This window comes from Necator americanus, chromosome X, assembly GCF_031761385.1.
Source record: "Necator americanus strain Aroian chromosome X, whole genome shotgun sequence".
Lineage (NCBI taxonomy): Eukaryota > Metazoa > Nematoda > Chromadorea > Rhabditida > Ancylostomatidae > Necator > Necator americanus.
The window spans coordinates 18,818,547-18,841,118 of NC_087376.1; the positions used below are offsets into that span (position 1 = coordinate 18,818,547).

The 22,572-nt window shown below is 41.3% G+C and overlaps 4 protein-coding genes across 5 annotated transcripts; all 4 read left to right on the forward strand.

Moving 5' to 3' along the window:
* Window positions 1-733: 733 nt before the first annotated feature.
* RB195_024093 (uncharacterized protein) lies at window positions 734-16,045 on the forward strand (the record flags this gene model as incomplete). 2 transcript variants are annotated; one of them, XM_013446107.2, is made up of 9 exons in its annotated part: window positions 734-931; window positions 2,967-3,089; window positions 3,167-3,261; window positions 10,111-10,288; window positions 10,649-10,772; window positions 11,075-11,211; window positions 11,514-11,674; window positions 15,090-15,207; window positions 15,423-15,596. In XM_013446107.2, 9 exons carry the CDS (start codon window positions 734-736, stop codon window positions 15,594-15,596), a joined length of 1,308 nt encoding a protein of 435 aa, XP_013301561.2. The 2 variants fall into 2 exon arrangements, with proteins under 2 accessions (XP_013301561.2, XP_064067640.1); XM_064211759.1 differs by lacking the exons at window positions 734-931; window positions 2,967-3,089; window positions 3,167-3,261; ... (3 more) ...; window positions 11,514-11,674; window positions 15,090-15,207 and adding an exon at window positions 15,803-16,045 and having other exon boundaries at window positions 15,417-15,525; window positions 15,585-15,733.
* Window positions 16,046-16,227: 182 nt separating this feature from the next.
* RB195_024094 (uncharacterized protein) lies at window positions 16,228-16,611 on the forward strand (the record flags this gene model as incomplete). The annotated part of the gene is made up of 1 exon (XM_064211760.1): window positions 16,228-16,611. The coding sequence occupies one exon, from the start codon at window positions 16,228-16,230 to the stop codon at window positions 16,609-16,611; it is 384 nt and encodes a 127-aa protein (XP_064067641.1).
* Window positions 16,612-16,666: 55 nt separating this feature from the next.
* On the forward strand, window positions 16,667-17,035 carry RB195_024095 (uncharacterized protein; the record flags this gene model as incomplete). Its single annotated transcript, XM_064211761.1, has 1 exon — window positions 16,667-17,035. The coding sequence occupies one exon, from the start codon at window positions 16,667-16,669 to the stop codon at window positions 17,033-17,035; it is 369 nt and encodes a 122-aa protein (XP_064067642.1).
* A 117-nt stretch (window positions 17,036-17,152) lies between these two features.
* RB195_024096 (uncharacterized protein) lies at window positions 17,153-17,452 on the forward strand (the record flags this gene model as incomplete). Its single annotated transcript, XM_064211762.1, has 1 exon — window positions 17,153-17,452. One exon carries the CDS (start codon window positions 17,153-17,155, stop codon window positions 17,450-17,452), a length of 300 nt encoding a protein of 99 aa, XP_064067643.1.
* Window positions 17,453-22,572: the final 5,120 nt, after the last annotated feature.

A 22,572-nucleotide genomic window follows, 5' to 3' on the forward strand; every position in this document is an offset into this window, starting at 1 on the left:
TCCAAATCTTCCGATCCTGTACTCCTCTTCTGTAGCCTTTCCTTGTTGGCGTTGAAGTTCCCGACGGCGAATTTGTAGAAAGACTTTTCGTTGCGGATTACTTTCTCCGGGTCCTCGTAAAACGCGTCCAATTCATTCATCGTCCAATTCAGGATTCATCAGCTGCTGATGTTGGTGAGTAGCAGTTGATGATAACGATGGATTTTTGGCGCAGAGGGCGGAGGCGAAGAATGACTAGACGAAGTGACAGGATCTCGTGAGAATCGAGAAGATGGACGACAAATGGGTGCACAACAAAACCAACACCGCCTACATTTCGTGACGGAACCTTCTCTCCACGAATGACGAGTGTGCCGTCATTCGTCTGCCGTTATGTCGCTCCTTCTGCACTTATTCTCCTGCAGAGCAATCACATGAAATTTGATACGCTCTGCAGCTCCCAGAAGGGCATGTAAGTCAGCGTCTGCGGACACTGTTCTCGCGTTGTAAGTACACAGTTAGAGACAGTCTCCATGGCGAGTCGTGCGTGTGTCGCCTTGGTCCAAAATCAAATCCTGAGTCTTGAGCAACCTGAGATTTTATCGCCTCTCACCGGTCGCCGCACCTTCCGATGTCTCAGACTGCAAGGTACTGAGGCAGTGATTATGCTGGAGTGGCAATAAGACTTTTCCCCAGACTAAGCAGCCGTGGCACGGCGAGCTTAACTTTCACCACAGGTTGCCGCCCAACCTATATGGATCCTGGAGCCACATTGCGACATTTTGCTAAGACGATGGTGAATCTTAGCAGTGGTTTACTCTTAGCTAGGCTTCCGACTCTGAGAAGTCGGAATGTCGGATGTGTCGAACTCCTTCTCAGCTTGGGAGTCCCTGCCGGAAGACGAACCTCCGCTGTGCATCGCAGTTCGACGCCACCTCCACGCCACTATGAGGTAAACCGTTGTGGAGGTTGCTCTCCAACACATGACTAAACGAAACCTGTCCTATCACGTGTTTCACATACATGCGAACAATTCTCGACAGTGGCTCAGTGGCAGAGTGCTCGACTGTCACGTGTGTGGCGCTCGTTCAGTTCTCATTAGTAGAAAGTTCTGCATGTGTATAGAGTATTTTGGTCACACACACGAACACATACGGACTATGCGCGTCACTATATAGCATAGTAGCTGCAAAAGCGAATTCAAATATCCTAGCCACTCAACAATCCAGAAATTCAGAATTAGGAGAGCTTGGACGGCTTCAACTTTGTCTCCTGCGAAAACTTCTTTAGCGAGATAATTCCAATCGGCAAAAACCCAGAAAAAAACTGGAACATAGAAGGCACTCAAAGTCAAATCCACAACGCAAGAGATTGTAGAAACATCAAACATCCATCATTCAAGCACTCATGACAATCTGAAGAAACTCGACGTTTAGGTTCTTCATGAACTCAAAAACGTTTGCGGACAAAGACAGATCCTTCTATGAAAGAGGAAATATGAAGCTTATTAAATGATGGCAAAAGAGTATCGAACAAAGCAACAGCATATCATTGATTGACCTTTGTTTCTTGTATGAATAAATGACCTTTGAAAAACAAAACAAAAAAGTAGTAATGGCCTTCCCGACAATCTAATACAGCTCCACCGGTTTCGTTAAAATCCACGACCAGTTTTACTTCCCTGATCGTTGACTCTATACGAATTCTTTTTTACTTCAGTGAAAAAGAGTTCGTGGAGAGCTATTCTCTCGACGAGAGATTCTACGATGCTGACTACATTTTTCTTCGTCTGAGGTATTCAAGGTTTCTGAGACATCCGTCAACGGTTGGAGAATGACTGTGGTGCTGAACAAGTAAGAGCGGAATGTGGCGTTCTACATCTTCTTCGCTATATGCTCACGCTTGTATCATTCCAGATGCTGCCAATTTCTTTCCACTGCGCTAAGGACTCTACTCTTCCATTGATCTTCCAACCTACATAGATATACATAGATGGAGCGATCGAATATATGCGAGGGTGAATAGACTTAAAAGACCCGACCCTTCCTTACGAACATTGTTCTCTCCAGGTTTAGCTGCAGACTATTCTCTCAATACAATTCCTTAACATTACGTCTGACATCCTTCTACATGGGTGGTCCTTGATCTTATAAAAATAATGTCATCAGCGCCAAAGAAGACCGAGCAGCTGCAGTCACCAAATCCCGGTCACATTTTATGTTACTCCAATTTGCGCACTGCATTCTCGAACACGCCAAATATTTTGGATGAGGCCGTATCATCCCGCCATACCTCTATTTTCATGCAAATGACGATGTTATTCTAAAATGAGGAAATTCTGGTGCTGAAGACGCAACATTATGATGCAACTCACGAAATATCTACAACACTATGCATGAACATTGAAAAGCAGACAGTAACTGGCGGCACCGTCGGCTATCGTCGCCTGTTCAGAACCTCCAAAAAAATAGGTTTTTTTTCGAAATCTTTACACAGACGGAATCGACTCGTTGAGCTCTATTTAAATATGTATGCTATATGAAACGAATACAGGAGACGTGCGGAGTAATGTTTGAAAGCACCAAAATCACACCTATTTAAACCATTTAGGGGTAATTACAACAGTTTTCGGAGGGGGGGGGGGGAATTTATTTTTAGGTGATAGAACTTCTAGATCTTTAGCGATCAAATGGGTGAACTGCGTTACGATCTGCTAATATCAAAATTATCTTCGACAATAGTACCAGATGTTGTCACAAAGTCGACTTTCGATTCGCAAAGTCTCTTCGACCCAATAAATATGATTGAATCTGTGAAAAATCATGTGAAGATCAAATTTCAGCAAAAAACAAGAACAGCAAAAGCGAAAATACAAGAAAAAATACATGTTTATGTGTCCTAAGGCGTAAGCTAAAGGACGCGCAGACGCATGAATAATTGAGCGCGCAAGGTAGTTCTACTTAATAACTGATATTTCCTAAATGCAGTTTGCTATCGTATTCTTTCGCCAATCCAAGACCGCTGGCGCAGTCTCGCGGTCAGATTGGGATGATGAATTCAAAGTAAATGCGGTCTATGCTCGTTGGGAAGACCGATTGTATTCGGCGAAGGTAATATTAGGCTGTTCGGATATAAACGAGACTTTCGACTCAAACTTTCAAACATCACAAAAAATTTTTATAACAAGTCTTTATCCCAAACAATATTCTCCACAACTATCAACAACGCTTCGCCATCGATAATGCAGGTTGTAGATGCCGTCCTCAAAGAGTTTGGTTGGCTGTGAGTCGAAGTATGATGCGACCCAAGAACGGACTTCGTCGATATTGTTGAACTTCTTCTCTGTGATGCATCGATCGAAATAGATGGTAGTCTGAAGGAGCCAAGTCCGGATTATACGGCGGATGCGGCAAAACTTTCCAGCCCAACTCTTCGATATATTTTTCGATTTACGGACAGCTTTATTTTCATCACTCAGCTTATGAGGAACCCATTTGCCGCACCGATTTGTCTTCCCGATTGTATGTAAATGCTTGTCAACTGTCGAATTCGAACATCCGAACTCTAGGGCAAGTTTTCTTGTAGTTTGTGTCGGATCAGACTCGATCGCCTTCTTAAGTAATTCGTCGTCTACAACTTGAGGACGACGTCGGTGTTCTTCAACTTCTAAGCTCTCATTTCCATTTTCAAAGCGTTGAAACCATTTGTAGCATTGACTTCGCGAAATCACATCTTCAATAAAATAGAAATAAAAATAAATAAATAAATAAATTTTTATTTTTATGAAATAAAAAAAATGTTACAGAAATCAAAAATAAACAAAGAAGAAAATATACAGGAAAACGCCAGGAACAAAATGGAACCAAAACTGTCCAAATTGCTGTTCGAAATTAGTAAAGTTTCGAAAGTCTCGTTTATATCCGAACAACCTAATATAATCGTACTCTTGTTCGTCTTAACATTTAGAACGTTTATCTTCGTCTACCACTTCTCACTGATTTGAGAATTGGCATTTTCGTTTTTGCTGTTTTTTTTCAGTTTCAATAAGAAAACCAGTAAAATCGGCTAAAATTTGATCTTCACATGATTTTTCACAGATTCAATCATATTTATTGGGTCGAAGAGGCTTTGCGAATCGAAAGTCGACTTTCTGACAACATCTGGTACTATTGTCGAAGACAATTTTGATATTAGCAGATCGTAACGCAGTTCACCCATTTGAACGCTAAAGATCTAGAAGTTAATAGAAAGGAAGCGTGCATAGTCATGACCAAGACAAGACCAAGACAAGGCTCTAGGTTTCGCATGTGATCTCTTATGAGATGGTGACTTGTTCTGGATGAGGCATTTGGAATGATATGTTACAAATGTTCTGACTTTCCAGGCTCTGAAGAGGGCTGCAACGCCGAAATGTTAGCCGTAGTAAAGAGTGAAAACAATCCTGGCTTCTACTCCACATTTATTGCCGACAAGCTGCAGTCGTTGCGCCAAGATTCATGGAAGGTGGAACTTTCACGATTCTGACAATACTTTCAAATCCTTCCCGCCTTTTTGAGTTTGAAAAAAAACAGCAAAGAATTATTACAAAAACTTAACTGAAGTGTGACTGTGTGGAAGAACCGTACATGGTGAAGGAATCACGTAGAAATCATCTGGATTCGACGACATAATTAGAGAACAGTACTTCATTGTAGATTAGTATATGCGGCTTTATCTTCCTTAGAAAGTATGTATGTACGTAAAGTATGTATGTGTAGTATGTTTCACTATCTTTCTAAACGTAATTTGTTCCCTATGTCCGCTCTTTTTTGCATTGACCTTCTCCTCTCTTCTAAACCGCAAAAGAAACGTGTACATGAAACTGTAAAACTGTACTCTATCGAGTACTAAAATAAAATACTTCCTACCACGACAACGCACAGACATAATAGGAAAATTTGCATAGGATGGTAAAACTTCTTCGCACTCTTAGCTTTGCCATAATAGTTATAAGGGATAAAGTGTGAGGGGTAAAGTGTCTGGCGTCAATCAATCCACTTAGGATGGGCCACCATGTTCACTTCAATTCTAAATCGTTTGTGGCATACGAGCGTGTAACTGGTCTATGCAGTGACTTGCGGGCTCTAGCCGATGTGCCAATTGAGAGTTTTTATCATGCCAGAGTGAGTCTGGAAGCAACTTATCGACCCCGATAGTTGAAAGGCTTGGTTGGCACCAGGGCAGATTCGAACCATCGGTCGATCGTGCGGTTTTTGAGGAATATCTCACCGGCTGCGCAACTTAATGGAATCTCGCTAGAATCTGTGTATGCTTTTGTGAACCCTTCTTTTCTATTCAGGTTGCACTCACTGGTTCTCATAAATTGCAAGAACAGATTTTCCGTGTCCGCTTTGAAATGCCATCTGCTACTTACGATTTACGGCCCAAAAACTTTTCTCGAAATTCATCACCTACTATGTGCAAAGTATCAATATTTTTTCTCCCTAACTGTATACTAATCGTGGACAACGAAAAAAGGACCAGTTTCCGTTAACATAGCATTGACAGTCATGCAATAATACCATACAATAGGCTTGCTTTAGTTTTATAATAAGACAAGTCAAGTTAAGTTATAATCGTGAGTTTATAAATGAACCCAGTCACGCAATCATCAACATCTCTCTTTCAGAGAGATTTGCTGCACTAGCCTGATTCGCGCACACCTATCACTAAAAGAACATTACCACGGTTTCATCAGATATTAACTTCTTGAAATACTCTTCCGTTTTTTTAAATCAGTTTCACTTTTCTGACATGTACTCATTCGTTAGGACAACCGACACCCTCTTACATTTCTGTCGTCGTCTACGCGTTACACAAATCCTCGGCTTCGACCCTTATTTCTTCCTCTGCTCCTTCTCCACTCGGCACCCCATTGGCTGGGAATCTTGGCAGTTATGTGTAGTTAGATCTTAGCTATCTTGCATTCCCTACAAACTGGAAAGATGTTTGGAAAATCTTTCACAATTCAGCCAGCGAAAACTATGAAAATACGTTAACCCTTGCCCGCTCATGCTCCCGGTCGTCGTGTTCCCCGATTATACAGTCAATGCCCACTGCAGCAGACATCTCAAACTCAAACATTACCGCGAGCGCTGTCTTCAAATATGATGTATCCTTGTTAATTCTAGCTATATTTGTAAGTACAGAATGAATTTAAACTAGATCGTCGAATGAGTGTGTATTGTGGAACATCTTAAAGTTACAGAACATTATTTTTTAGAGTGGAACCGATCCCTAGTCTTCTGGATAGTTTAGATGACTTCATTACTGTCGTAGTTAGCTAATGTCACCAGCTACTCTCTTGGAAACAAACAAAAACTGTCTCCTGCAACAGTACATAATTTCAGCGTAGGATTGAAAATATAATGGTAGCAGAGAAATGATCCATTACAAGTGATAAACATACATAGTTGTGTATCAACAGTAAAGGTATCAGTATAGCAGAGAAGAACAACCAAAGTCTTTATTGGTCAGTATTTGTTTAGCATGAGACGGCCAGGTGATCCATCAAGACGTTTCGTAATTCATCAAACAGAAATCCATTATCACACATGTCAACATTATATCCTTTATTTCTCCGGCTTATGTATTACCTCACCTCTCACCGTCTTTTTTACTTATTGTTTGTTGTTTTTGGAAATAATCTTCAATATTACTTCCACTACACTTCATTATCTTCTTACAAGACATCGCACCTTATTGTGGTCTTCCAAAACAGCCGAAATGATCATTGCCTTTTTTTTTACAATTGAGCAATATGATAGAGGCTTACCGCTTTCGAAACGAAATTTTCTGTTGGTGCTTTTCCTAAATATTTAGCTTGCTTATTCTGCCTTTGAGGAGGGAACTGATCTATGAAAACTAAAATACATATTTTAGTACCTCACTTGAAAATCTACCATTTAACCAGTAACTGTAATAATTTGGTCACTTGCAAGTATCCACATTGCATTTGCATCGGATTCTAGCGGAAACCTCTCAATGTTGTCAAATAATTCCTTTAAGCGCTTTGTAAATGAAAGTGCATGTTAAGAACTTGGTTTTGCAGTGCGCTGACGCTCCCTCAGCACTTTCGTTGAAATTCAGGCTCGAGGGGAGGGGGGCGAGAAGCAAGATATGTGACTTATTAATAAACATCATCGCGTGCTATAAAGACGTCCTGCCATCGTAAGAGAATTGATGACCGCTAACACTTCATCTAAAGGGCAATATTTACTCATAATGGTGCACTTCATCAGTGTTTCAGATCGCGTCCTTCAAATTTCGAGCTCTAGATATGGTTAGTTGTTGGGGTTACTGGATAATAAAGTTGTTCTTCTTCTCTAGTTTCGAAAACCAAATAATTCCTTATTATATTTTTAGTCTCAGTCGATGATTGTTATTAACAGTTTGCAATTTGGTACCCATTGTGGTGTAAGTTTTCAATCACGGATTTGCAGAATAGAGATCATTATCATCAAAGAGCATAGAGATCTCCAGATAAAAAGGAATTTGAATTCGCACAAAAGCACATTAGTTTTTGGCACATCTAAAATTGTGTAACCAATCAACTGTTCTCTTACTGAATAAAAAATGAGAAAATGAGAAGCTTCTACAAGGCTATATCACCTATGTACACCAGTCGATCGAACCCCTTATACTCAGTAGAGGAATTTTCGACTCTCAGCACACTAGCTTTTCGTTTGTAGGAGGTTTTGTCATGTTCTCTAGAGCACTTCACTTTTATTGCACATTTTCTGCACTCGAGTCGCCTGGACTTTTTCATGGTTTGAATCGCATCTTATTGGGAGTGACTAATGTTATCCAACGAGTCGAAAAGTGTCAAAGTCGCTTAAAATACTGGAAACTGAACGTTTGACGAAGGCGCTTACTTATTGCTTGGAGCTGATAGATGCACCTGTAGTCTTCATTGAGAATACACAGACATAATAAGCTTAAAGGTTTCAGTTGGCTCCTCGCTGGTGGAATTCAAGATATGATATGATATAAGTACAGCTGTACATCTGTTGAAGAGGCTTGCGAGAAGAGCTGCGTCCGATTGTTTTTATTGATAGCTGCTTCCGAAATCTGTGTAGGAACAGAGGGATGCGAGTTGAAGCACAGTCTAAAACATTTTCCAACTTTCGTTTTCTCGCATTGTTCCAAAGAAGCCGTTGTGCGTTCATAGCTCAACGTTAGTTTTGTGATTGTTTTTTTAAAGCGCTTCATTTCACTTGTATATGCCTAAGAGAAGAAAAGTTTCCTCTTTTCCTTCATGCAGGGTAATTCTATCCCATGGAGCTCTTAAAAGCTCTAAAAAGTGCGACCGATCGTGGCCTCTGCACACCTTCCACTCCCATGACAATTTCGACGAAATGATAAGCTGTACACACGGAGCTCACTAGTGGTGCTCCAATCAGAGGGAGCAATTAGTCCAATGTATTTGTGGGAAAGAGATTCGCTTCACAGATATTGTAGGTTACGTTCATAATAACCGCACATGATGTCAGTGCTCAATAATGCGAGCCTAAAATGCAATCTGGATGAAGGATTCCCCATTATTTGTTTACTTCATTATCTCAGCCAGATCTTACACCTACATTCTGGAGGATTACGGAATTGTTAAATATAAAGGAGGGCTATGTGTCGATGTATGGCTTTGCAGATACCCAACCAAGAAATACCGCCATTATGACTGTTTTTTGCGTTAGAATGAGAAATAAAAACTTATATTAACAAAACAGCAGCAGTTACTACGTCAAGTCAGTTTTTGCTCAAAAAGCGGGAAGGTAAAGTAAAAAGCAAGTTCTTCGGGTAGCTTCCAAACTCGTATAATCAGATGAAGCAAATGAGCGATACAGTACGCAACCACACTCCTCAAATTAGATTTAACTCTCCACTCTACCCCTTCTACCATAATCCACCCAAATATTTGGGCTGTCGAAGGAGTCACTTGTTCATTTAATCCCTTGTATCATCTATTTCATCAATTATTCACGCGAAAAGAGTGGAAGACATATTAGGAGGACCGAAGAGGTGCAGGCCACTAGAGTACGGCTGTGGAGGAAACATGCGGTAGGCTCCGCCCTTCATGTGAGAATACGGTAGTTGCTAGCAGTGCTTGGTGTTAGTGTCTTCTTGCCACATGCCGCTGGTTAATCTCTAGATCCAGTTTTTGTATAACTACACAGTGCTACAACACAGTCTAGTCACTGCCGGACTTCTTTTCTGGAGATTTGCAGATCCTCCTTTTTTATGACCACGGTGAGTTTTTCTCACTTGCTTTCATTGCTTCTCAACCACCTTTCACGGACCAATTCAGTGGTGCAATCACTCTATTGACTAGAAAGGTTTTTTTTTATTGTTAATGAACAGCAGAACAAATATAGCTCTATTTTACCACAACTATAAAATTGTGTGGTAATACGAACAAGAAACATTTTTGCAATGCGCACATTCCAGAAAACTCATGACAGTAAAAAACAGCGGCTGTTTTTCAATTGATTCGATATTGGAGAAGAATAACCCAGCGGAGGACAACATGGACCACTCCAACGAAAGGTACAGAAGATATTTCTAATTCTCGAAAGATCGCGAGGTCATACAAAGCCAAACTCTTTTCCAAAACGTACTTTTACATTTTCACACTTTCAATTCAAATGATTGCTATCTTTCATTCCATTTGCTTCCAACTTTGGACAGTTAATTGTCTTCACCACCTCCTCGTGATTGAAGGTGTTGAGTAGCATTTCTTAATTTCTGCTGGTCTTTCTTCAATCCAGCTTGGTGTAGCCGACTTCCTTCACCTCTTGTGTTTGTTCATCTCACGTTTTTGGCGAAAATATTTTTCTCTCCAGAGCCTTGTTTACTATAGAAAACCAATTTTAATAATTAAATGGTACCACTGCGGTTGAAAATGGCTGCCCTACTGTAGCTGTGTATTTCTTGAATACACCCAATGAGTACTTCATGTGGAACTTTTTGCGGAGTCCTTCTTGCCTAACTAGGGTAATTTGCCAAATTTTGTTGTTGAAAGAACTTATATCAATCGTGGAAAATGTGAGTCCGAATTCAGTATCACTAGGCCTATTACTCATACAAGTGTTTCAGTCTTCCTTCTGCTCATCTCCTTGTCTCATCTATGGGGACAAGTTTGCTCGATTCCAAAAACAGCAAGAAAGGGGACGATACCAGTCGTCTTTCTTGTTTGATTTCACACGTGATCGAAAGTAACCGAGATGAGAGTTCCGAAATGTGCACACAGTTAGTACCGGATTCGATGCAACAAGTAAGTCCCACTACTTTACACTACAAAAAACACTAAACTCGATGAAAATTATATAGTACTAGTACAAATTGCCGCGAACAGAGCTGGGATGAAGAGGTTAAAAAACACAAGCTACTACTCAGTTTATCCATCAATATCTGAGAGGTTGTACATGTACTTCCCTTTGGCTGTTCGTTGCAATCACGTCTCTACTGTAACGTATATCAGGCTTTCTGTACATTTATATACGCCCCTCTGAATGAATTCCTTATAAGCATTTTCGTTCTGTAACATTTGGCGTAATTCACGCTCACATGACTCAGTCCAGCTTATCAAAACATTCCACAATCATATCTTTAATTAGCAATGCTATTTGTTCAGAAGGTCGTCTTTCATTCGCCGTTTGAATACTTTTCAAAACTTCAAGCTATGAGCCAGACAGTACATTACGGAGCCCTCTCACATTTTCGACATAATTCTGCTATGATGCAGATCTCTCACAAAGGTAAAATCTTTTGTATTAAGTGTGCATTTGACAGAGTTAATTAACAAAGATGTTGTAAGGGCAGTTTGACTTCGAAAAAAGTTTGACTTGTTACGAATACGTAAAAACAAACAATTGCAAGGCAAGAATATTTTTCCTGTTCTAACCTATGTATCTGCTTTCTATTGCAGTGACATGCATGCATATTTTATTCTTGGATTCAACAAACATCTCAGCGAGAAACTAAAGCCGCTAAACAAAGAATGTTACAAGAATAAGTGTCATTAACCGATTTAAGCCCAAAACATCGAAGATTTATTCAGATTTTCTTGGATGTCGCTCAGTGCCAACTTTCCGATTTTCAAAGGCCGAGAACACTGCACGAGGGAATCCGAAAAAGTATCGGTGTGATGTTTGTGACAAAACGTTCAGTAGAAGCAATACTCTAATTACTCACAAGGTAACTAACGCTATCACCTGGGTTTGGTAATGGTGAATTGTTTCCTAGCAAATATTTGAAAGAATTGTGAGTTTATCCGGAGGAAACGTTCACTCTGATGAATGATGACCAGCGCACCATAATGAAGTAACTTCTGTTATTCCAACTACATATTCGCATTAATTTAAGAGTAATCTTATTCTTATTTTTTGATCAAATCGACTCATCGAACACCCAATAGTGTAAGTAACGCCCAATCTCGGTGAAGCATTATCTTCACAAACTAGATGGCTTGCGTACTGGGCTAAATAACATATTCTAAGGCGAATGGCGCTGACAATTATGCAAGAGCGATTATTGAGGGATTACGGAGTGATCACATTGTTGCAAGAACAGAGCAGAGCTCTTCATGGTCCTGGATTTTCGCACCAGATGAGCACGAATCATACGGAATCATGCACCCATTGTCATCACGTCAAAGATGGTAAGGAATAATTAATGGTAGGTTACAAAAGATATGAAGTGATATCACAACAAAGAAAACTGTGCGTGAATCCCACTCCACTAGTAAATGATTAACATCAGACCAAAATACAAAATACGGTTACATTGTTCATACCACCTAAACAATAATAACTTCAGAGCTTTTACGTGAGATGGTCACGATTCTAGGACAATTAAAGCGAGCAAGAGTGCTAACAAATAAGCAACTCTTTGACATTCAGCTTGTAATCTGGGAACACTAACGAACTGCTGAAGTGGTCAGTCAGAGGACAAGTTGAAATTAAAAGATACCTCTGTATCACCACCACGATGACACCTTAAAAGGATTGTTACGGCAGCTCATTTACAAAATAAAATTCAAATAAACTAAACACCACAGCCATCTTCAGATATGTATCTTTGCATCCTTTGAAAAGTACTTCAGGTTACCTCCTGCAATAATGACGCTCTCCAAAAACTGGAAGACTATGTAATTCGTTAGTATCTGAGACTCTGACTCTTGTCATATAGTCTCAAATAGTATGAACGATTCGTAGCGAATGACAACAAATATATAATTCGCTTGATAAGTGAAATTTTCATCATTTTCAACCTATGCATGTCTTCGCACAATCACAGAGTTCGACAACTTTTTTGGAAATTTGTGGTTTTCTCTCTGAAGAAAAACTATCAAGATAAAAAAAACAATCTTCTAATTCCTTAGTGAGAAGTTCTCACTTTTTTCAGAACTATTTTCCCTTTCAGAAAGGAAGCACGAGCAAAACTCTGAAGATTTACAGTAGACTTTTCTTCACATTTCTGTGGCATTTCTCGGTTCGGTAGTCAAAATCCAGTTTCAGGCACAAAAAATATTGGTATTTTACGCAAAAGCATTCTCACCTGACAGCCGATATTAACGCATAGCGAGCCAGATCCGCGGCGCAGTGCACAGGGCCGCCACGGGGCTTCAATGACAAAAATGCCCTTTTCGATGCAGGATTTACGAGACCATACCCAATTATCAATAAAACCTTCCCTCTTAAAAAAAATCTGTAGTTTTCCTACTTTCATCTATCGTCGTCAGAAAATATATGACCTCGATTAGGACTTACTTAACTACATATTTACATAACTGCGAAATCATACATAAGCGGCAGTATTTTACGTCATTTATATTCAATACCAGCCTGAACGTCCGGCTAAAGCCGGACCTCAGGCTTTTTTTGCTGTTCGCTTCGCTCGGCTCCACCGATCCAAAAGAAATAACATTGATGACACTTTTGTAAAATTAGAATTGCTTCTTTCTATCAACGCTTCCTTCAATTTTTTTTACCCGAAAATTTAAGCACAGATGAAAGATTTTCTCTAAACGCTCAATTTTATATTTGGAGAACAATCGATCTTGATTTTACATCTATGTTTCTCTCAAACCTCCACAATTTAGAAACATCATTCGAAGTCTGAGTTTCCTCCGTTCTCTTCTATTTGCAAAGAATGATGTGCTAAAATCAGATGAAGCGAATATCACTATCGTAGTGATAAAAATAACGTTCTACGTCAGATCGCTTAAACTGTTGGCTATTCTGTATTGCATTTAATCAGCCGTTCGTACGTACGTTTCCTTTTTTGAAGAAAGAATGTTAGCAGCATCAGGAAGACATGCTGGGAAATAGATATGAGAAGGAACCGCAGAAACCAATTCTACTTGGGGCCCCTGCGCACCAATCCGATATTATCTGGCTCCCGGCCACGAATTCGACGGCATAGGACCCGTCTGACTCCATTTCACCGCGTTGGGGCTCCAGCGCACCAAACCGACGCCATGGTATCTGTCTCCCCCTCTTTTTGGGATATCTTTGAGATGTCAAGGACTAAGACATGCACACACACAGGCGCACACACGTGACAGAATACCCCCGTTATTATACAGCATGATAGTTTAAAAATTAGGAAGTATTCATTCGCATAAAAGTTTATTTACCCTCACTAACATATAAGAGAAACTAACTTGTCTCATCAAAGCCAAGATGCATCTCCACATAGGTTTGGACAATTTTGAAGAGGTAGAGTGCTCGCCTATCAAGTGCATGTCGATGGTTCAACACCTTACGGGTGCGGAGTTTTGCATCATTATGGAGTATTTTCGTGACACACAGATAAACACACACACACACACACACACACACACACACACACACACACACACACACACACACACACACACACACACACACACACACACACACACACACACACACACACACACACACACACACACACACACACACACACACACACACACACACACACACACACACACACACACACACACACACACACACACACACACACACACACACACACACCACACGCGCACACACGCACACACACACACACACACACACACACACACACACACACACACACACACACACACACACACACACACACACACACACACACACACGGACTAAGCGCGTTATTATATAGCATGACAGAATAATAAGATGATTAATAAAAGAACAAAAGAAGAAAAAAGAAGAACAGGTCAAATGAGAAGAAAAACTGTTATTCCTTCTTCTCAGAAATGTTCTAAGGAATTCCTTTTTTCGTTCCTCAGAAATTCCTTTTTCTTTGGCGTTGCTTTGCGTTGTTGAAAGCAACCGATAGCAACCAGCTCTAGAATGAGCAAGATCTGATAGGAAGCCTACGTACTCTTTTCAACATGATGGTCGCAGTGTGTGCCAATTAGCTGATGAACGTGAGAAGCACTGTACAAATCTTCCACGTTAAGCTTGTCATACATGAAATTCCGCCTACGAATTTCGGCAAGTTAGATTGTTTGTTCATGTTTATGTGTCTCAGTATTAGTGGTAAGTCTTTCAAAGCAGCGTATCACGAAATTAACGATGTCTGGAACTCTACACGAGTAAAAATGAGTGGAGAGTGAAACATCTTTGTGTGATCCTGTCTCCCCTGCGATGCACCTTGTTACACGATAGAAGGCGGGCTCCGTCGTCGCTCAGCATCCACAGTCCGACTAACATAACTTGAATAAACAGCAGAACATCCCTCTCTTGCATAATCATAGACGCATTCCGAATTGCCATCGTTCTACTGCACGTAATTAGTTGCTTAGGAAAAGGAATCGCATATGTGAGGCTTTTTTCGCACGTCTTTCTTCTAGGTTGATAAGGAAAATTGCGTTGCCTCGGACGGCGAAAAAAGTTGGTGAATCTCTTGTTTACTGTCCCTAACATTGCAAAAATCTACATTGCTAAAAGGTGCTGTCGTCAAGCACATTGCCAAAACACGTTACCTGAAAGGTTAACTGCCTGAAAAGAACATGGAATCTTTGGCTGAACGCTGAACTGCTAAACACTATCGAGTGAACTCCAACGAATTGCCCTGTCCAGGCTTTTCCGATATCTCTGTGTACCGTTTGTTACGTTGCAGGAAGCACGTATCAGAGATCGACCCGTCGTCAGCATAGAAAATTACAGCATATACTGCAGCGAAGCTGATGAAAGGAAAGTAAGTGGCTCGCTAAAGTTGTGAGGAACGACTACAACAATCTGGTGGAAGAATTTGGCTCAACATCGTCTAGATGCGCTTTGCACGACTGCGGGATCGCGAAAGACGTAAATTTGGATCGTAACTGCACACGCACCTACGGAACCCACTGAGGAAGAGAATAAGGACGTCTTCTATGATGAACTCAATCAATGTCTAAAATACCCAGAATGCAGATGGTTAATGTCGGAATCGACGCAAATTCGAAGGTGGGATACGAACAACAATTCGATGTGCAAGGAAAATGGTATTATCCAGCGGTGCGCACGTCGGACAACGGTGACCGTCTGATCGACTTATGTGAACAGACGGGCCTCATCATCGCTTCCACGTTTAAGAAGAGTCATTGACGCCATCAGCTCACGCGGCAGGGTCAACCCTTTTCACACCTGAAGAGCAGCGCAAGCGGAAGATGAGGACTCTAAAACTTCAGCTCGACTACGTTCTGGCGAGGAACATTCCTCGCTCAGATCTCCGAAAATCTAAAGTTGTTTAGGACGTCGCGTTCGTCACTGACCACTGTCCACTTCTTCTCAGCTTCAAGATACGGTTCCAGACGGGAAACCGAGGAGTTCCTCTTCAACCGAAAATCGACATGGCAGGGCTGAAAGACGGAGAATGCAGAACGAAATTCCGCCAATGTGCGTCTATTCGTGTTGGAGTACGGGGCCAGAAAGAAGTTGAGCTTTGCGGAATCCTTCACAAAGTACATACAGGACGCTGCAAGGGTAACGCTCCCGGTTCTATTGCCGCGGTACAAGTTTGCCTTTACATGTGCGGAAACAAAATCCACGTATAATCTTTATGCGCCACAAGCAGCACTGCCAATTTCAACCAGGGAAAGCGTCTGAGCAGGAAGTTGCGCCACCAGTTGCAAAAAAATCGCGAAAACTAATGGACGTTAGGAGCGTAGGAGTTTAAAAAAGGCATAGGAGGACAAGAACACAAGGAAAATCCTGAACCGCCTGGAACCGACAACCAATGGGCTGGTTGTCGGTGAAGCAACTCTTCCAAAGGGAGCACTTCAAGACCTTGCTGAGCCTGCAGCTGCCGTCAGTTCCTGAACTCGAGCACGTTGATAGACCGACATATGCGGTTAGAGAGGAACAACCGACCGAGTCGGAAGTTCTGGTCTGCATCCAAAAGATGAAAAAAGGAAAATTTTACGGAGACGACGGAATCAGAGCAGGAGTCCTGAAATATCTTCCCCCGTCTGGGATCCATGAGATGGATATCCGCTCAGTATGGATAGATGAAAGGATATTTGACTCGTGGATACACGTTATCATAATTCCCCTTCACATGAAGTTATCTGTCACGGACCCTAGGAATTATCGACGAATCTCTTGGCCAATCTACGACTGACCAGGTGTTCATCGTCAGAAGAGTGATCAAAATCTAAGAGCGGTATTCGGAGCCAATGCAATTAGCATTTCTGGAGCTTGAAACCGCTTTCGACTTTCCTCATCGAGGCCGTCTTCTCAACGTGCTCCGCGCAGATGGAGTAGCAGGAAAGTTCGTTCGTCTACCTGATGACATAAATCAGCGGACAACTGCTGCAGTTCGAACACCAGCCGGATGTACTACATCGTTTAAGGTGGTAACTGGAGTAAGACAAAGGACAGTGGCAGGACCCTTCCTGTTCAATTTTGCCATCGACGACATTATGCAAAGAACAGTAGACCAGTGTCCTGCCGATATCACTCTAGCACCATCAGGACGCCCCCTGACCGAACTCGAGTACGCCGACGATGTTGTTATATTCGCGGAAAGCAGTACAAAATTTTAGCATGTTGTCAACTTTGGATCGAGAATTGATCGATTGTAGAACAATGGCAGCTATGAGAAAGATATTCAGCAAAGATGTGCTAAGGCCATTTCTGCATTTAACTCCTCAAAGAAATCCATGTGGGCCGATCCCCGTCACCAACGAAGTCAACGAAATCAAGTCAAGTCTGCCAGTCTACCTATTCGGAATTCACCCATCGTGATGTACAGATCGGATACTTGGTCAGCACGATCTACAGTGATGGAGAGGCTTCATGGTACGGGAAAAAAGTGGCTTTGGCTTGGCTACTTTTGGCCTAGAGTATCCCACAATGGAGATCTCTACGCGGAAAATGATGAATTGAACCGGTTGATGGCACGTGGAAGATATCAACAACTTGTAAGAGACCAGCAAATGGCTTTGTTGAACGAGTTCTGAGGGGTTTGTTTGAGCTGGAAGAGGCCACCTGGCCACCTGGAAGTTCTGGACTGAGGTGGTCAAAGAGGACACTGAGGACACTCGGCGTGGATAGGCAGTTTAGAAGAGAAGTAAGGTTCGCAGAATATGGTATAGCGACAAATAAGTTGATTCTGTGCAAGCTTTCGCAGAAGATCGAGAAGGTTGCGCAGAGCCATGTTTAAGGATGGCACCACCTATTAGGTCACGTAAGTACGTCACTGTTCCTCTCTCATCAGTTTAGTCTATCTGAAGAGTTGGTTCCACTACAGGTTATGTCGGTCTAGCCCTGGTAGAAATTAACTTTGCTTCTGTGTAAGAGATACAAATCCCGTGAAAGAGTTTTGGACGCTTTGTAATAGCGACCAGAACGACGTGATGGCCCGATTTGAAGGGAACTATGTCTGAACGATTAGTCTCTCCAGAAAAAAACATCCAAACACGAAAACAAATATTATTTCTATTCTCGAAAAAAAAATAGGGAAATACTCTTTTCACTCTGACTAGATATTGAATAGATGACAAATTAATGATTTTGGCAGCTTTCCAAATTACTGGAATTTAGTTACCTAAAATGAAGTTCTCCTCTTGTATGTCTGGGGAAGATGAGTATTAATTTACGTTAATTTAAGAAACAGAGTCTTACCACCTAAGCTTTATCAAGTTCGCTTTTGAACGAACGAGTTTTCGTTAGGAAATCCCGCAAATTCTCAAAAATGAAAAATTTGGAGTATTAATGGGTTTCGTTAGTAGGAGAATTCACCTATCGAGGCAAAAGACGGGAAGAAAAGAAACCGATCCTCGTCCTTGAATCGCTGATTTTGGCCTTGCCGAGCTGAGCTCACAAATTATGCGCACCTTCCACGACACCTACGGTCACCTGCTTTTGTGACGAAATAAAAAAGCGTAAAGTGCGCGACGTTGATCAATCCTTATGGGATGTACCCGCATCCTCTGCGACAACCTATCCTTAGGGGAAAGGACTGGCAACATGATCGTTAATTGCCCTGCACAGCAGTTAATAGCGCCAGCAGAGCATTGCGCGGCGTTTGCCTGATGTCCCGTCCATCACATCGTCCATCTTCGGCCCTCATCGTTTAATGAGGTGCGAAAGATGACTCACAGGAGCACGCTATTTCTGGTATGGCTTCTGTACGGAGTATCGATCGTTGCGTATAGAGGTACATCAGACGATTGCATGCGAAATTCCAGAAATAAAAATATTAGTGTTTTATTTGTGTGAAACAAACAAATCGAAACTTTTACAAACCATTGCAGTATCGTACGTTCATTAATTACACTGTATAAATGCAAATTTATCTATCTATTTATCTTCTATATAGCTTTCAATCACGAATCTACGTCTTCCTATGACCAGGTTCTCATTTCACCGCTTCTTAACTTTTATTCTGGAACGTTCTCAGCTTCCAGAAGTGCGAAAGTTCGACTTTCCTTGAATCTTGGCAAAGAGATTGCAACTTGTCGATAGTCCTATTTAATACACAGCCAAAACTGTTAATAAACTTTACTACGGCTAACGTCTCAGCGTCATCGCCTTCGTCAAAGCCTGGAAAGTGAGATCATTTGTGATATATCCTCTCAAATTCCTCATCCAGAACAAGTCATCATTGCCTAAGATGCCACATCCAAAATCAAAACCAAAAGAGTCCAAGTCGTTGTGCTTACCTAGGTAGCCGCGTTGCCGTGATATTAGCAGACCTCCGCGTGATAAAATCGTTCCGCTAATACTAACTAGGTCTATTAGCCAGGTCTAGCCTACGATATAGCCGCTAACAGGCTGCGCTTGAACATGCTGAAACAGCTGACTGCGATTGGGCAAGAAAACGCCTTTAGAAGCTAATATGTATTGGAGATTTCAAATGAAAATTTAACCCTACTTGTTTTTTTTTTGTTCTAAGATAAGCTTCAAGATAGTTCTGCAGTTAACTACATACATGTACTTTTTGTACTACGAACCGAGTCAATGCTGCTTTGGAGGAAACTTTGAAGTTCATACTCGTAATCTACTCCCCTAAAATTATATATATTTTCCCCAGGTTTCCCAACTGCGTCAATTTCGTGATGTACTCCCTTTAAGTTAGTAGTTCACTTTCCCTACAATTTTGTAACTAATAGCAACAGTCCTTTATTTTTTGTATAGCTATGAATTTAGTGGACTGTATCATTGTCGTGAAATCTGTCTCGGAGCCATTATTGGTCTTCTGGAATTCCCAGGAGAGTAATGGGTACTACTATGGCCTAATCGTGTTCAGTATGCAAATAAACTGAAATGAATTCACGAAACAGCAAATATCACCAAAAAAAAAAAAAAAAAAACTTTGCTGCGCGTCATTGCAACGCTTCAGCTGCCAGTACTCTGTTGATTATGATAGGCCGTGAGTCAAAGTGTTGATTATGATAGGCCGTGAGTCAAAGTGTTGATTATGATAGGCCGTGAGTCAAAGCTAATCGCCATAGACAAACTGCTAATGACAAAGCTGCTAACTCTAAAGCAGCTACTGCAAGTTAGCATTGACTATGTTAGTCTAACCAGTCACAGTCGTTGTACTTTAGAGCATTTCTGGAATTGGTAATTTAAACAAAACTTGGGGAAACCTGTCTGAGCCGTTCTTTTTCGACAAATTAGAGACCTAGCAACCGTCAGTACGAGCGAAAACATCCTTCATTCAACTTCTAAATTTCTTATCTCACATTGTTCCTTCCAGAGAATCCGCGATTTCAAGTGAGGCTTTTCTCAATGTTTATTTACAGTTAAATAGTACAAATAAGTTTGAAAAAGTGGTTTTCGCGTTTGGTTTCGAACCGATCCGGAAAATGCAGAAAATCTTGAGAAGCGGTCTCATCAATTCTTTGAAGTCTTTCTTTTCCAGCTTCTTCCCATTGTTTCCTTTATGTTGTCGTAATGCGAGAATTTTGGGAGGTTTACTCTCAGTGTTGCCTCGCTAGCTTGCAACACTTGACCACAGGTTGCAACGAAGACGGAACAATGCTGGAGAGCAATTGGAGTTTAGTGACTGCACTACGTCGTTGGCACGAACTTTGTTTATTGCGGCTGTCGAGATGAGAAATGTACGTCTCCTAGAACTTTCAAGATAAAAGCAGCCTGTGAATAATGTCCATCAAAAACATCTTTTAAGGCAGCACAGCGCGAAATTGACTATGTTGATGTTTCTTCAGGAAAAACAGGGCCAGAAATGTGGATTAACAGTATGAGCGTGTTGACGTTTCCCTTAGTCGTCCTGAAATATGACGTGGAAACGGCATTCGTGTATGGATTTTCCTACAACCTTATAATGCCCGTCTCTGTGCACGTCCCACATCTGGGGCCGAACGTACGATAATCAGTGAGGTTTCTTCAGCTGCCTATTCCTGTGAAACCAAGGCTGCTGAGATAATTGATAGCGCCACAAGGGTGGCGTCATAAGGCACCTCGTGAGAAAGTTCGGACGGGAAGATCGTTTCTCACTCACTTTTTCAGGACGATTAGAGAGAACTGAAAGTAAACCCACTCGTGCACGCAATCTAAACTCCTAACCCTATCTTCTTTTAAAGAGATCCCAACATTCTCAATTTTGTCATATGCAGTTTTTAAATGAACTATTCCGATGCTGTGATAGTCACACATACATCCGCTCGTGATAAGGATAGTTTCTGTTTCCTCCACCTTAGGCAGAGACAAGTACCTTGACGTAAATGCATGTAGCTCCATAAGCGTTGCAATATTGATTTAAAAACTTTTAGTGTACACTGAATGAAAGCTTCATTCAAAGGCCTTCGTTGCACTTGTCACCTTAGACTACTTTCTGATTTTTTTTTCTCCGTACGGAATGTCTTAAACCCATGTTTTTTTGGGTCTTGCAAAAGTTGTACCTTGCGCAGTGTATGTTATTCATTAATTAACTCAGTCTAGTAGTCGATCGTGAGGTATCTCCAAAAAAAAGGATTACTCATAATGCAGAAACCACACAGGCTTTTACAAGTCCTATCTTTGGGTCCGCAAACTCCTCTTCTACATTTCAAAGTGGTTCTTAGAGGCAGCATTCCACAAATCTGATGTGGTGAGGAAATCCACGGGAAAAGCTATAGATGGGTTTTAGATTTCGAATCTCTCCTTAATCGTCGTTAAAAAAACGCGTGGGAACCGCCTTAGTTCCTACGAAATACGCTAGGACGCGCCTCTAAGTACACGTTCCGGTCCCCTCAGCAGCTTATTCATTGGTTTCATTCGAATAGGCGGGTGAGAAGACATCACTGATCTTCGATCGCCTAAACCTGAATATAGCTCGTTCGCAACGTTGACGCGTTCCAATTGAAATAGTCGTGAAAAAAGGTGTCTTCAACGCTATTGTTTACGACGATTAGGGAGGGATGAACGAAAATCCACGATTGCCGCAATCCACGATTCTATCCTCTAGCCTTTCCCGCAAATTTCTTCACCACGTACGATTTTTGGTATGCTATCTTTAAAGTGGTCGAGTCTGCAATAGCTTTACGCATTATTTGTTCTCATTACATAGCATACTGCTTTTCTCTCACCTCAACCAAACGTGGCTCTGTCAAAGCACACACGGACGTTCATATTGCATTATACCGTTGGGAAACTCATTTCATGCTTTCTCTTTTTTTTTCTTTATTATTTTCGAAGCTGGTGTGCACGATTTCATAATCTGAGTAAATCTGTGTGATTCTTCTTCATGAGCCCAAACTCTGTCACGAAGCTCTGAAAGTTCTGAAAACATCGACATGATATGGAAACTTGATCTTCAATACGAAACACAAATTTGGTTCCACGAATTCCGCCACGATGATTTGTTCACAACAAGACTTTGCTAAGTGAAAATTCCGGGGAATTGTTGTCCACTATTCCTTCGCATAAAATAGTGAGTCAATCATCACTTATACAGATTGTAAAATATTACTTTGTCTAATCAAATTAGACAGAGTTGCGATTGGATCTATGCTTTCCTGCTATGCGAACGAGGTTTTGGTGAAGCTTTATTATTGGCCTGACGTTTCGAAAACCTCGTCTTTATCAAAGGCTTGAAAATGGTTCGAGGTCGTTGACGTTACGTATATCCCAT